The sequence below is a fragment of the Micromys minutus genome, assembly GCF_963924665.1.
Source record: "Micromys minutus genome assembly, chromosome: 1".
NCBI classification, from domain to species: Eukaryota; Metazoa; Chordata; class Mammalia; order Rodentia; family Muridae; genus Micromys; species Micromys minutus.
The window spans coordinates 150,512,167-150,526,782 of NC_137969.1; the positions used below are offsets into that span (position 1 = coordinate 150,512,167).

A 14,616-nucleotide genomic window follows, 5' to 3' on the forward strand; every position below is an offset into this window, starting at 1 on the left:
AAAATTCAGGTAAAAGAGTTAAATTGCTTAAAGCAGCAAAAAAAAAAAACGAAACCAAAAACCATAGTGGTGTATGGTCTGCAATGACTTGAAACACAACTAGTGAGACTCTTCAATGTCTTCATCTGCAGACTATCAAACACAATCACTGAAGCAAAGGAGTAAATCTATTTGTTTGTAAAGCATCCTTGAATTTATATTGCAGTACAATATTATAATGACATGAGGGTATGTCACACACAAAAAGGCAATGACTATAGCTTTGAAAGTTAACTTTAAAGTTATATGACTATAATTCTGTGATTTTAAAAAAAATCACATAAATGTAAAAATAAAATGCATTCTAACATTATTACATAGAAGCTGAGGCTTGCCATTCTAACAAAAATTCTGGGATAAAATTAAAAAACAATTTCAATTTATACCACAAAGCAATAAGTTTAAATCAGACTATTTTGAGTTGTGTAGCCCTTTATTAGCAACTAAAATAGAAGGTATCTGTTGTACAACATGGGTAGTAATTGTCTGTAACTGGAGATTTCTTATATTCTAATACAGATCATTTATAAATGCATTTTTTATTAAAAAGCTTCCACCCTTTGTCTGTGTACAATTTGCAAAACTATTCTGAAAGCGGAATATATGTGCATGAGTCTGCAAAGAGTGCAAATTTCAGATATGCTGAATGCTTTACAAGTCACTGTGTGCCAATTGGGCAAATAGTTTATTCCAGCCTTCCTTCCACTGCCCCAAACTAGAAAGCATTTTTAGAATGAGTTGAAATGAAGGAGGACTACACCTACTAGAAAAGAAGAAGAGAGTTCTATTAGTCTGAGGTTTCAGTTCCCCCCACACCAGAACCAACATGTTGGTAAAGGCTAGGCTGGACCCTGGACAGAGTCTGAGTCTGTGCAGGTGGCGTCCCTGAGGGTCGAGCTTCAGTGGACCGTGAGTGCTCCAGCTGCATAGCTGACTGAACTGTCTTGCCAGCTTCTGCACTGGCTTGACTGGGCATAATTCAAAAAGGAAAAGCTCATATTCATTCCATTCTTCTGAAGCTCTGTGATAGCCTAAAAAAAAAAAGTGTAGGTGTGGTTATAACAGACATCATATTTTAAAAAAAAAAAAATCATTGCAAATGTCAGGTTTGACAATCAACTTGAAATGTGCATTTAACTCACAAGGTTAAAAGGTATATATATATATTTAATTTATAATTTAACTATGTACTGGTTTATGATTTCGTTTATTAAAAAAAAAAAAAAGCTCTATTTCATTCAATTCAGCCTTTAGGAAATTAGTGCAGCTTATTCTAATGTACGTTCCAGAAGTTAATTTAGGTCCGTGATAGGGTTTTCCTTCAAACAATCTGAGCCCACTGTGATCTTCCTAAGTATATATTTTCTCATTCTTCTTAAAGAGTTGTACTTTAAGAAAATTTGTGCTTATTTATTAGGAGGTAAACAAACATAATTTAGGTTTCTAAAATCCAACTAAATCAAAATTTCACTCTTGACACTCTTTGTTTTGTTTTGGGTTGTTTGCTTGAGACAGGGTCTCAGTATGTAGCTCTGACTGTCCTAGAAATCACGCTGAAGAGCAGGCGGGCCTCAGGTCACAGAGACCCACCACCTCTGCTGGGATTAAAAGCCTGGCTCCTCCTGGCATTCTTTAAATAAAGTAAATGTTATTATTATTGTTTAAAAGGGAAAAATACAAACTACCTTGCATTATTAAGTCAAAAAGAACATCCATTTAATTTCTGATAGTGACTGAAACATTCATGTGTATATGTACCCAAGTCTGCCTCCCAGCCAACACACACACAAATCAATGTTCTGAAAAAAACACTCATATCAGAAGTGACAAAAGTCAAGAGAAGATATGCCTCTCTTCTAAATAACTGTGTTGGCAGATATTAATAATCTGTATTCCAGAGACAATTTTATTCAAATGAAATAGAAACCCATAATGATGCTAAATGCACCAGAAGAAACTCTGTACTACACAAAGCCAGTGGGATCACGTCAGTGTGCTACAGTGACAACACTTTGAATACTTTGAAATAGGACAACATTAAATGTTAGACATCAGTCTTCCTGAGAATACTCACATTTAATAACACCCCGATGGGATGTCTTCCACATATAGTATTATGATACTTCTTCAAATAATTGCTAAAAGATACAGGATCTAATTGTTCTATAATACTCATACCCTAAAAAAAAAAGACAAAATTTATTATTTATTAATTATATTTAAATTAAGTTCTTAATTTCTCTTTTACATAGAAAATATTACTAAACAATTCTTGGAAAATACAAAATCATTCATGAAAAGTAATCTCATAATACTTGACTACTGATAGAAAAAAAGTCCAGATTATTTTCTAAGTTCAGATGTCTATAAGCCACCTTTACCGCTTTTCATTGACCCTAAAATATGTTTAAGAATGTTATATTTTCCTTAAAGTAAAATCTGTGAAATCTACAAAAGTAAATCTGTGAAAGTTTTGATAAAAAAAATCTAAAACTAAATTTGATTTATAACTATTTAAAGCTGTAAGCGTGAATCAAAGCTGTGTAAGATTTTAAATGCTCAGCAGTTAACTAGGTCTCTAATAAAAAAAAAATCACAACAGACTAAGAAAATACTTAACATAGTTTATTTCAAAACTTATAAGACAGAATGAGTTTAGTAACAGATATTTTATGAGCCAGTACTAAGAAGTAAAGTTTTTCATTCTATTTTAAACCAGTCTTTGAAGAACTGAATTAAGAAATTTTAGCGTACTGCTAATTGAACCACCATGAATTGAACAATTGTTTATACTAGATTTTACAGTCTCCAAAAGCACTCACATATTTTAACTGTTTGATATTGTTTACTTCTGTGTGTGCACACATGCACACACAAGAGACTGAAGCCATGGCCTGAGTTAGAGATCAGGGACATCTCTGGTTATGAGTTCTCTCCTGCCACCATGTGGGTTCCAAGGACTGAACTTAAGTGGACAGGCTTGGTTGTGAGCATCTTTACCCACTGACCCATTTCACCAGCCCACACAACACATTTTTAACATTAAACCAGAGACGCTTTATTCATTGAAGTAGGTAAGTAAATCACTGAAACTATCAAGTTTATTTACCCAACCATACATTACTTTATCAAGCTCTTTTTAATATTTACATACACTAGATTAATGTCTTCTGGAAGAAATGGATGAATTATTCTAAATAAAGTAATCTGGAATATAGCAGCTGTTAGTAACATGTAAGTTTTATAGTAGAAGCTTCAAAACCTTAACTGTACAAGAAACTTGTTCAGAACTCCCATATTTCATAAACATTATCAATTCTAGAAAATATACCTAAGACATAAGAATATGAGTACAAAATCACTTTGCTTATACATTAATTAGCCAATCTATAAGTAGTTTTTAATGCTGCATTGATTTTCTCCTGACAACCAGGAATCTTTTTCAGGTCAATAACGTTTGGTACCAGCTTAAATAAATATTAAATATTAAAAGTTAAACCTAAAATACGCAATATGATCCAAAGAATCAATATAATGTTAAATCAATATGTAATAATTCTAAGATAAATTATAACTCTCAGCTAGAAACATGAATAATCAAGATATAACTTTCCTATGCATGAAATGAGACATAAAAGATTCCTGACACTAGGTTTTGTCTGAATAATTATTGGCTTTAATCAGAGTATAATGAGAATTACACCAATGATTACTCAAACGTCAGCATAACTACAACTGTTGTACACAGAGTGAAGAGCCTGATGCTCCTGAATGAAGGCCAGGACCATCAGCCAGAAATAGAGCCCACTTATTAATAAGTTCTACGGTGTGAAGTTTCCACATACATCTTAGTAATAAAATCTCCAAGCACAGCTGCTACAAGCATCATATTTATATGCTGATACTAATTCAAAGAGAAGAAGATGAATTACATTTAAAGCAAGAGATACTAAGTGGTCAAGAAACCCTTAATGAAAAGATAAAATATTATAAATGTAGAGAAAATACTACTAAATAAGGAGCTCAAAATAAAGATTAAAATTCTTAAACTACAAAGAGAAACTAAAAAATACAAAAGGAAAAAACTGAAATCAAGAGATGATGTGTTATATTTTTAACTATTGCAAGTGTATTAAGTGCCAAGAATTAGTTTTGTTTCGTTCAAACCTCTGACAAACACAATGTTTTAATGCATGTCTTTATAAAGAGAAGGTAAAAGAAATGGGGGGGGGGGGCTTTTCTCATGAGAGAACCTCTCCAATCCAGATTTACAAAATGCATAAATAAAAGCATGAGGATAAATTGTTAATGGGACATTCACCGACCAATGCAGAATGCTGACAATCATGTCACATATACTTGGCAAGTCTAGAATTGCTCATATCAAACTTCCAACAGGACAAAAGTGCTAGTTCAATGCAGTTATCAAAATTCCATGACAATGAAAAAACAAAATGTTTCCCAAATATGCCTAGCTAATGTATCTACTATTACCAACCCAAGAAGTTGTGATTTGTAAGTGTCTAGGCCACAGAAAGCTTCCTAAGGCTTTGTATAGTCAAAACTTGATCATTTGCATAAAGCCAACATGCAATGAAATGAGTCTACCCTATTTCAGCTTAAAGTAAGGGATACTATAAACACTAAAACCTACCTATCTATAGTATGCAAGTATTTCATAATTTAGCAGTTTTAGCTATAAATCTTCAGAACACATGTTAAGTTTCTAATTTTGGGGTTGTATGTATTAAATGTATCATTTTGCTTATTCTCCAAGCAATGGCTAAAAAACTGTGATGTCAAATCCCAAATTGTCAATCTGAAACTAAACAGGAAATACTGAAAAAGCTGCAAATTCAAAATTCTGATAATTATCCTCCTGTTTTTAAACAAATATATATGTATCTAGAGTAATCAAAATAGCTATTGTTATAATACAGAAATAAATCTTACTAAAATAACACAAGAGTAACATGTTTTATAGGCATTTATAAATAAGAAAAAGCATGCCTTTTTAATAATGACCACATAATCAGCAAATCATCAAGTACCAAAACTATCAATCCATTCATCTGAATATAGACACTCATCAGGGAACAGAAAATGCCCTAGTTTCCTGAAGAGCAATCAGGATAAAATTTTAACAGTACAAATAATCCTATGCCAAGAACCAATCAAACCCTATGCAAAGGTACCAGTGTTAATAGCCAACACCTTAATAAGTGATTACATTACAGAGAATGCTGGCAAGCCTAATAAAGAAGATAAGACATCAATCCAAGAGAAAGAGGCCTCATTTTATAACAATTTCTCCTTTCAAAATAGTAGGAAAAAGGAAAGTAGATGATATTCAAATTAAATAAGGTGACTAAATTAATAAACTGAATGACTACAATAGCATTCTAGATTCTCCCTGAAAAATAATTTTAGTAATCATTAGTAATGAAACCGTCCAAAATTCACATAATAAAAGGGTATACCCAAAATTAGCCTAGTAAAAATGATGCCATATACTATATACTGAAAATACACATAAATATGGCTAATATTTTAAACAATCAAAAATTTATAAAATCGTCTTAAAATACATTCTGCTTGTTGGTATAAACGCTAAAATTATAAAATACTATTCACCAAAAAATAAATAGCCAAAAAATCATAGGACTTTTAAATTGTAATCTTCTACACTATAATTATCTTCCTAACTATAACAATCATAAGACAAACTTTATTTTCCTATATGCATTTATCTGGTTTCTTCCCCCCCAGTTTCCGAGTCATTCAAAGGTTCTTTTGCAATTCAAAACAACTTAAGTTCTAACATTTTAACAGCAGAAAGATATTTTCCAATTTTAAAAAGCCTCATTAACTCAATAATGCTGAGCAGATACTATCTGAAAATGAATAGTTCTTATAGGTTGAGCTATAAATACTTGACAACAGAAAGTGGGCTTTGGGGAAGAGGGGTATTTCTGTGTAAATAAAATATCCTGGGGAGGCAGTGAGTCCTAAAGACAAAACTCATTACTACTTTTCATGTGCTTCATACACTGCATTACCTCGGATAACATCACATAATACATAGACTCTAAAAATTAGCTTATAAATCAAATTAACAGCATACTAATAAAGGTACATTTATGAACCTTTAAAAAAAACTCTACACAGAATATTTCACAAAAATCACAGCTCTAACAAACAACCACAAAAACTAACTCCAAGTCAAATGTTACTTCAAATACTAAACTCAGACACACTAACACAACAGATACTCTTTATTTGTTTTGAAATTATAGCCCATGCTTTTCAAATAAAAGTTTCATGTAAGGACTTGGTAATTTGGCAGCTAATAGAAAGCTGGGACAAACACAGAAGTCAGCCTGGGCTTACTGGTTCTAGCACAGAAAGCTCACTCTTTTAATTAACAAAATGTTCCTTTTTAAGCTCAATAGAAAAAGATGAACAAGCCCACCCATGTTCTAGTCAACAGATAAAGGGAGCTGAGCACAGACCTACAGAGCTGCAGCTAGAAAGATGCTGAAGCTCTGACTCCACAGACAGCTCCTCTGTGTGATGTCAGGGTGATGAGAGGGTTGTTCAACTATTGCCATCAGTAGAGCAAGACTTTCCAAACTTACATCTCTCTGAACTACAAACTAGGAAAGACAACCTGCTAGCAAAGAACTTTTGCTTATCAAAGTACCTTAATTTGATCCATTGTTTCCAAACTCCACTGTCACCATCTCTAAGGTATGGTCTTTTTCCTAAAACACTCTGAATGGCTGGTTGCTGTAGACACCTGATCTTGTAGAATCTGCTTTCTATACCACAAACAGAGTCATCATCAACACCATGGAAACTGCATGGAACAGTCTGTACTTCACATAAACTTTTACTGTGACTTACACTAAACTAACCAATAACAAAATGGTACGTCACACAGCAAAATACAGAAAATAAAAATAAAGCTGGGCTGGGATATACTCAGGGGCCTCCACCCTCTCAGAGAAGGGAGGGGATGTGGGAGAAGGGCTGTGAAAGAGAGCAGCGATCGGGTGAATAAATGAAACAATAAAGCCAAGCAAGCTAGCATAACTGTTCACATGAAGACCCTAAGAAAATGGGACTGACATATTTTTTGGTTGTCCCCAACACCAAGCTTTTGTATGATCTAAGGATGCTGATAGGGAAATTCTATACAAAAATAACTGTTCTCCACCCATAAGACTTTTGACATATGGCTTAGAAGAAATCCTACTTCTAATTCCCTGTACCATTTCTACTGTGTGTAACAACAGAAAAAAATTTTCTTGGTTTTAATAAAGACTGAACTTCCTAGAGACAGAATCATCATCTAAAGGAGGAAATATAATAGTTTCTTTTATTTAAAAGTTTTGTTTATTTACTAAGAATTATTCACCTTTCACCAGCAATGCATTGTAGTAATTTCAGTTAACAACAGCAAGAGCCACATGGAAGTTTGTTGAGAGCTGCTGTACTGGTGCTGTTCACAAGGATCTGAGTATGCGGTGCACCTTCCAACACAGCTGTGGGTGGACATGACATCATGATCTTTCCTTTATTTCTCTTTCATATTAATATGCACATGCTTTAACTGTGCTTATAGGAACATTATTTTATTCACCACTTGAAAAATATTTGGGATTTTATGTTGTAATTACTACTGCAGACCTGTTGATTCTTACAGGTTAACAGTGAGGCAGACTGAGAGTGAGGAACACAAGCTGGAAGGGTGACGTGCAGAACCTCAGACTAGACAGGGTGCCCAGTGCACCCTCCTGGGAGCCTGGCAACGTGGTACATGCCTTATATTGCAACAATCAGGAAGTAGAATCTGAAACAGGCAGTTTTTTGTCAAGGCCAGTCAGGGGATACATAGTTAAACCCTGTTTTTAAACGAAAAAGAAAAACTAAACTAAACTAAACAGACTTGAGGTAGGTAAGTGAAATAGTTAAGTATAAAAAGACAGACAGGCAGAAACTGGAAACCTGTGGCAGGCAGTGCCAACCAGCAGTTTGTCCAGAACCAAGTGAACAAGGGGCAAAGGGGTGAGAGGGATCAGGATAATATTATAGATCTGACCCAGAAGACAAAATCTTTGAACCAATGACACAAAAACTGAGTCAAAACACAATCTGACTTGAGTTAAAGACTCTGCTTGGGTTTTATGTTCAGATATGAGACTGGAATAACTACAGGGACTGAGAAGGTATAAGCCGCCATCAAATGACTTAGAATAAATAGTCTGTAGAAACAGGCTTTTGTCAAGAGAAAATCACAAGTTTTCAATGTTGCCATGTTGAGTTTATAACATTCCAATAAAAATACTAAGCTAGTACCTGGTAAATAAGAGTTCAAGAGAACAGTCCTGCATTAAGATATTTTCACTGGTTTTGGTGAAAGAATTACTGTTTAATAAAATTAAGTAGAACTTGTTAAACATATCTATAGATAGATAGATAGATAGATAGATAGATAGATAGATAAATAGATAGATAGATAGATAGATAGATGTATACACACACACACACACACACACACACACACACACACACACACACACAAATGCTATTTGCTTTGGAAATTCTTTGGTGGTGAAGAAACTTCTGTGCCTGATGTTGAGGAGACAATTTTAATAAAAAGAAAAATGTTACATGCATACAACTAAAAACTAGCTCCTACTTTCACACAGCCATTCTCCTTTATATCCCCTGTGGGGTGAGGGCATACAAAGGCCTCTGCATGTTAAGCTGTGGCTCTAACTATCCGTCAAACCCCAAACCATTTACTCCTAAAGGAAAAATGGAAAGTAAGCCAAATGGAATGGGAACCATGTAAGTGATAAGATTTTGAGAGTCAAAACTGTAAGGTTTTATATCACTTATTTTTTAAAGGGTGGATAGGGAAAGTATCAATGCTATTGTCCAAGGAGAGCATATGGAGTGGCAAGGGAAAAGACAAAGCCTTCCTCTGACTATGAGGAATGGCTCAGCTCATCCACCAAGCCAGGCACTGTTCTGTCCTGACACAGTCACACTGAAAGAGAGCATCATTCTTGCCAATTTGATGCTTCTTTGCTGCAATTTAGTTTCTAACCTTGAATAATGTAGTTCTCCTGAAACCACTTTGACAGAGTGGATAACTTGACATTCTCGGTCCTGCTAATTAAAGCTTTCTCATGTGTGTCATCATTCTTACTTTGCCTGTCTTTCCTGTATTTCCTCACCACTAATGCTGATCTGTCCCTCTGACCCAACTCATCTTTCCCTTCCCTCCACTCGCTCTAGGCAGTGGCACTGACCATCTTACTTTCCTCCTGTCTTCCACACAGCAATGATTTTAAAATGCTTATTTACAGCTAAGCACATTAACCCATGCCTAGAATCCCAGAACTCAGGACGATGAAGCAAGAGGAGTTCTGAGTTTGTGGCCAATCTGGGTTGTGTAATAAGTTCCAGCCAGACAAAGTTACATAGTAAGACCTACCTCAAAAAAATTGAAAGAATAATTATGCTTATCATCATTCAGACATATATTTGTGCTGTAAACCAGCAATGCACAATTAAAATATAATGTAGGCCATAAAGTTAACTTTAAAAAGTGGTAGCTGTGTTTAAAAAGATAAAATGAAGTAAAATATTAACACAATCTATTGTATTTTATTAGATAATCCAGATAAAAGAATCATAATTAAAGGGTTTTTTGTTTGTTTAATTCTAAGTGAATCAATGTATGCTTTATGCTGGCAGCACGTCAAGTCGCATTATCCATACCTCACTGTTCAGTAAATGCATGTGACTAACAGATACAGTTTTGTATGCCATATCTAAAACTGAATTTATGTATGGCATATTCAAATATAGATTCCTTAATTATATTAGCAACTTTTGACCAGATGGTCTTACGCTAAAATGCATAAAATATGAACAAATCACAGGCTTATAAACATATAGAATCGTAAAATAGCAGTAACTTAGATATCATCAAGACAAACAAGGACTAGAGAACTGAAATGACCTCACAGGTCATACAGCAAATAGCAGACAACCCTGCCACCCTGAATATTCCTTAAAATGCACACCAAATTTACCTATGTGACATTAAATTTTAAAACTTTAAAGTACAACTAAAGTTAAAAAAATAAGAATGTAATTACATTTTTAATTTTTACATTTAGAAAAACAAGGTAAAATGTAACATTAGAAAGCCCTCCCAAAGGGGGAGGGGGGAAAACAGTAATCTAAATATCTACCAAAAAAAACCAAAACAAAACAAAACAAAACAAGACAAAAGGAGAAAAGCAAATTATTTGTACTTATAAAAAGTTATCCAGTTTTCTTAAGGTATGTTCTATAGTAACCTTAGTAGACACAGGTTTAAAAGACCACAGACATTTCAAAGTGAATATGTTGAATAGAAAGTGAAAATACAATTCAATATGTAACAATAAGACTTAAATTACTAAGTTCACTAATGCAGCTAAACTCACTTTAAGAGGTTCTGAAAAATCTGGAATAAGATGCAATTCCTAACAAAATATTTCTGAAATTTTAAAAGCATTAAAATGATGCACTTGCAAAATTCCTGTAGCGTAGCAGACAAAATTTAAGCTTGCTAAATTACTAAAACCTATAATAAATTTATGCCATCAGACTCAGAACACAGCTTAGTGGGAGAGCATTGCCCTGTGTGTGCAGGGCCCTGAGTTTAATATACACCAAAGCAAAAAGAGAAATTTAATTAATTAAAGGGCTATAATATCATTGTATCCAGAAGCAAAAAGATGATAATTCAAAAACTGAAGTTTCAGTCAAACATTTGTGGTTTTAAATTATATATACTTTATTAAGTAGTTCATAAAATCACTGCCATCACTCAAAAATAATAGTTTGGCCTATTAAGAAACCAAATCCAAATATTAAACACTAAGTTATTTAATACATTTCAAAGAATAGTAACATAGTTCAAAAAGACTCAAAAGAAGTTACTTCAGGTGGCTATCAAATTAAATAGGAATTCCAACCAGTGTTCCCCCATCCATCTCCTATGGTTGCAGCTTAACAGAAGCCATAGCATAATATGCTGCTGCCCCTAAAACCAAATACTTCTCCAAAAGTATAACTAAAATGTGTATCTAATTGCTTATAAATATTCTTGTAGTCAAACAGAAGTATGATGAAGGAAAATTCTTAGAGAAATTATTCATTTGAGGACCCACTGCATTTTGTACTTTTAATTCAAGAAAGGGAAAGAACTGTTAGCCCATTGCATATTTTAACATATTAAGTCTCAAATCACTAACCAGGAATTAAAGAAAAGGATTTAGAGCATTAAAACCCCACACCTGAAAGACTTACCATTTTATCTAGATGTTCAATGGATCTATAAATCTCCCCCTGGGATTCATCATAGTAACTGTAACGGAACCTTTGACCTTGAAACAAATATCATGTACAAAATAAAATAGGGAAAAATTAGAAGCTAAAAAGAAAGCAAGCGCTTACCAAATAATTTCAGGCCTCACAAAAGGCAAAGCACAGCTTAAGCCTCTGCAAGAATCTGTTCCCAAGAGTCCTCAACATAAAGATAAGAGGCATATTTGGGAAGGTTATAAAGAAATGATACATCACCAGAATGTTTAAAAAAAGAAAAAACTATTTCATACTGCAGAAATTTTAAAATAATCAACAGTACAGGAATAAGGAAACAAAAGAGCTTAAGGTTACAAGAAGCATTGTTAAACATTCTGTCAGTCTATAGTTAATGATAAACCCAAAGATTATGGCTCAAGAAATCTGTTTAAGCAAACTGCCTTAGTATAACAAACAATGAAAGTTTATCAGTGACAGAAGCAATGGTGTAGGTCAGTGATACTTTTATGGTCTCTAGTATTTTAAGGAAAAGGACTGATACATGTGCCTTGTGCAATGTGAACAGAATTCACAGAAAAATGGGTCAATAGCCCTGCACTGAGATGACATCCCAGTTAGAGTATAAGCACAGAACAGTTAATGCTCAGCGGTACTTCTGCAGCACAAGTTAAAACAAACTTAAAACAGCAAACAAAAAACAAAGACTAAGAAAATAAGTTGCTTCCTACTATAGTAATGAAATACAAAAGTTAATATCCATAAACTAATTACAGATTACTTAACTATGATGCACATCAGATGCCCTAATATAGCTTCCAGCAATGTGGTTCTTCCTTGATGTTTCCCCTTTAATTTTTAATTATTTTTATGTGTGTGGGTATTTTGCCTGCATATGTCTGTTTATCACATGCATGTGTGGTGACTGTAGCAGTCAGAAGAAGGTGTCATTTCTCCTGAACTGGAGTTACAGTTGGGTGTGAGCCACCAACCAACCGGGGAAAGCTAGGTCCTCAAGAAGAATAGCCAGTGTTCTTAACCACTGAGCCCCCATTTTCCTCATTTTGAAAGCTTTGCCAAAATGCATGTCTAATGGTGCTCTGCTTCACGTCTACAGCTCTACTAGCCTCACAACTGAGAAAGTGGATCTGGTTGGATTATTATGATATTTTGAATTTCTTGGTCATCTTACTGAAAACAGTATCTTACACATAATGCTCCAGGCAAAATTATAAAACTCTTTTTGATATCATTTTTTAAACATACAATAGAACTCAGTATTCCTTATATTGGTACTAATCTTTTTTCGTTTGCTTTCCTAAAATACACCATATTCTTTAATTTTCATATTTTAACGGTTTGCACTGCCTCCTATGCCACTCAATGCAATAACTATTAACCAAGCTATTATTAAAGTTCTCTTGTAACTGATATCTTAGAATTAAACAAGCTGTGAGCTTTCTGAATGCAATAATGTAAAACAAAATGACTGCACACTGCCATGGTGTGAGGTGTAGAAGTAAACACAATGGTCATCACCTATCACTCCATGCCTCTGTACTTTAACTCACTTGTGTGTGTCACAGTGTGCAAGTAGAGGTGAGAGGACAGCTGACAGTGTCAGCTCTCTCCAGCCACCTTGTAAGGCAGTTACTGTGCTTTTCCTCAAAGGATGTGTATTGCACACAGTACGTAATAAGGATTGCCCTATGGGAAGGGTGTAACACACAGCAGTAAGGACTGTCCCACCATGAAGATGTATTACACACAGTAAAATTGACCCTGTTTCCCTCCACTGGCCAGGAAGTTGTGAGAAACTGCAGAGAAAAGTCGGCCACAGTGCCCGTCTAGCCTGCTGACTCCATTTATCAGTGCTATTCATGTCTGTCTCAAAGTTCGTCATAAAGCTGTCCATCTTTTGTCAGACAGTTATGAACACCTTAGACAAGAAAATTCTGCTTCTTTGCCTCTCTTCTAAAAATAATATTCTATAGAAAAATCAAAGTTCTCTCTCTCCACTCTTTATAACCTGGACTATCTCAGGTTTACACAAATGTGTTCTCCTTTCCCTGTTTCTGGAAACAGCTGTTCCTTTTAGCTACTATCTGTAAACTTTGAACCTTATACAAAGACTTCTATGCCTGGGTGCTTTAAGACAGCCATTTGCTACTAAAAGTCCTTTCTGCTCGATTCCAAGTGAAGCCTTTTTGCAAGTAACAACATTGCCAGGAAAGCAAGAAAGGAGTGTGATAATATGTTTAAGTGCCGTCATACCACACATATGGCCTTTTACTTTTAAAGTATTTCTAAACAAAGTCACCGATGCTTGAAATACTTTAAAAATACTGAAGTATTTTTTTAAATACTGAAGTATTTTTTTAAATACTGAAGCAATTTAATGCAAGTGAGAATATACATAGGAAACCAATTGAAGCAAATGTTTAGTATTTTGCTACCTGTTATTTTTTTGTGTGACCAATTCACATTTGGTAGCATAAAAATTAAATATAAATGGTTCAGTAGCTCAATAAAGAAGTGCAATTTTTAGTACATGCAGCTACTGGATATTTTACTCATAACAGCTCATACTGTTATCATGGGAATCATTAAAACTCTACAAGTATTTTCAAATTACTTGAGCAACCTAGTCAACAGAGAGACATCATCTAATCTGAAGTAACTAGCTGCCTTCAGCTTGCTTGTCTGAGTGTATATATGTATGCATGCACACAAGCATCCATATGCATGTGCATATGTACAAATAAGTAAGTCAACCATTGCTTGGAAACTGAGTCAAGATACCGTCTTTCTTATTTCAGAGTAAACTTCTCAAGATTTCGTTCATTAATAAAGGAAGTAACAGTCCTAGCATAATACATTAGTCATAAATACATCCTTAGTTTTGGCTTGTTCACTTGAAATAAATTAAGTGTATGTACCTCATGAGCAAATAGATTTCATTCTGTTTTTATATTTCTGGCTTAAGGGAATTATGGAGCTGGCTGGAAAAAAAATCCAGCTGTGTCCATAGCTGAGGGCGGGGATTGTGCATCCTTTTCTAAGTATGAATAAAGCATATCACATAGTAGAGAAAATTACTTACCTGCAACTTATCCTTTCAGAAGGTACACTGGGAAAATGGATTCTTTGAGCCCCTGTTTCAACTTCAAGTATGAGCTTTCTAGC

General features: G+C 34.3%; 1 protein-coding gene across 3 annotated transcripts in view; it reads right to left on the bottom strand.

Annotated features, from left to right (window-relative positions):
* Positions 1–222: 222 nt before the first annotated feature.
* MEMO1 (mediator of cell motility 1) overlaps positions 223–14,616 on the bottom strand; it is a 96,793-nt gene continuing 82,399 nt past the window's right edge. For 2 of the 3 annotated variants that reach the window (XM_080919475.1, XM_080919476.1), the window contains 3 exons: positions 11,419–11,495; positions 2,114–2,218; positions 225–1,070 (listed from right to left, as the gene is read on the bottom strand). In XM_080919475.1, coding sequence (XP_080775601.1) covers positions 939–1,070; positions 2,114–2,218; positions 11,419–11,495 — 314 coding nt within the window. In that variant the 3' untranslated portion in view covers positions 225–938. Of the gene's footprint in view, positions 1,071–2,113; positions 2,219–11,418; positions 11,496–14,616 lie in introns of all 3 variants that reach the window. The other variant, XM_080919474.1, reaches the window with a different exon arrangement.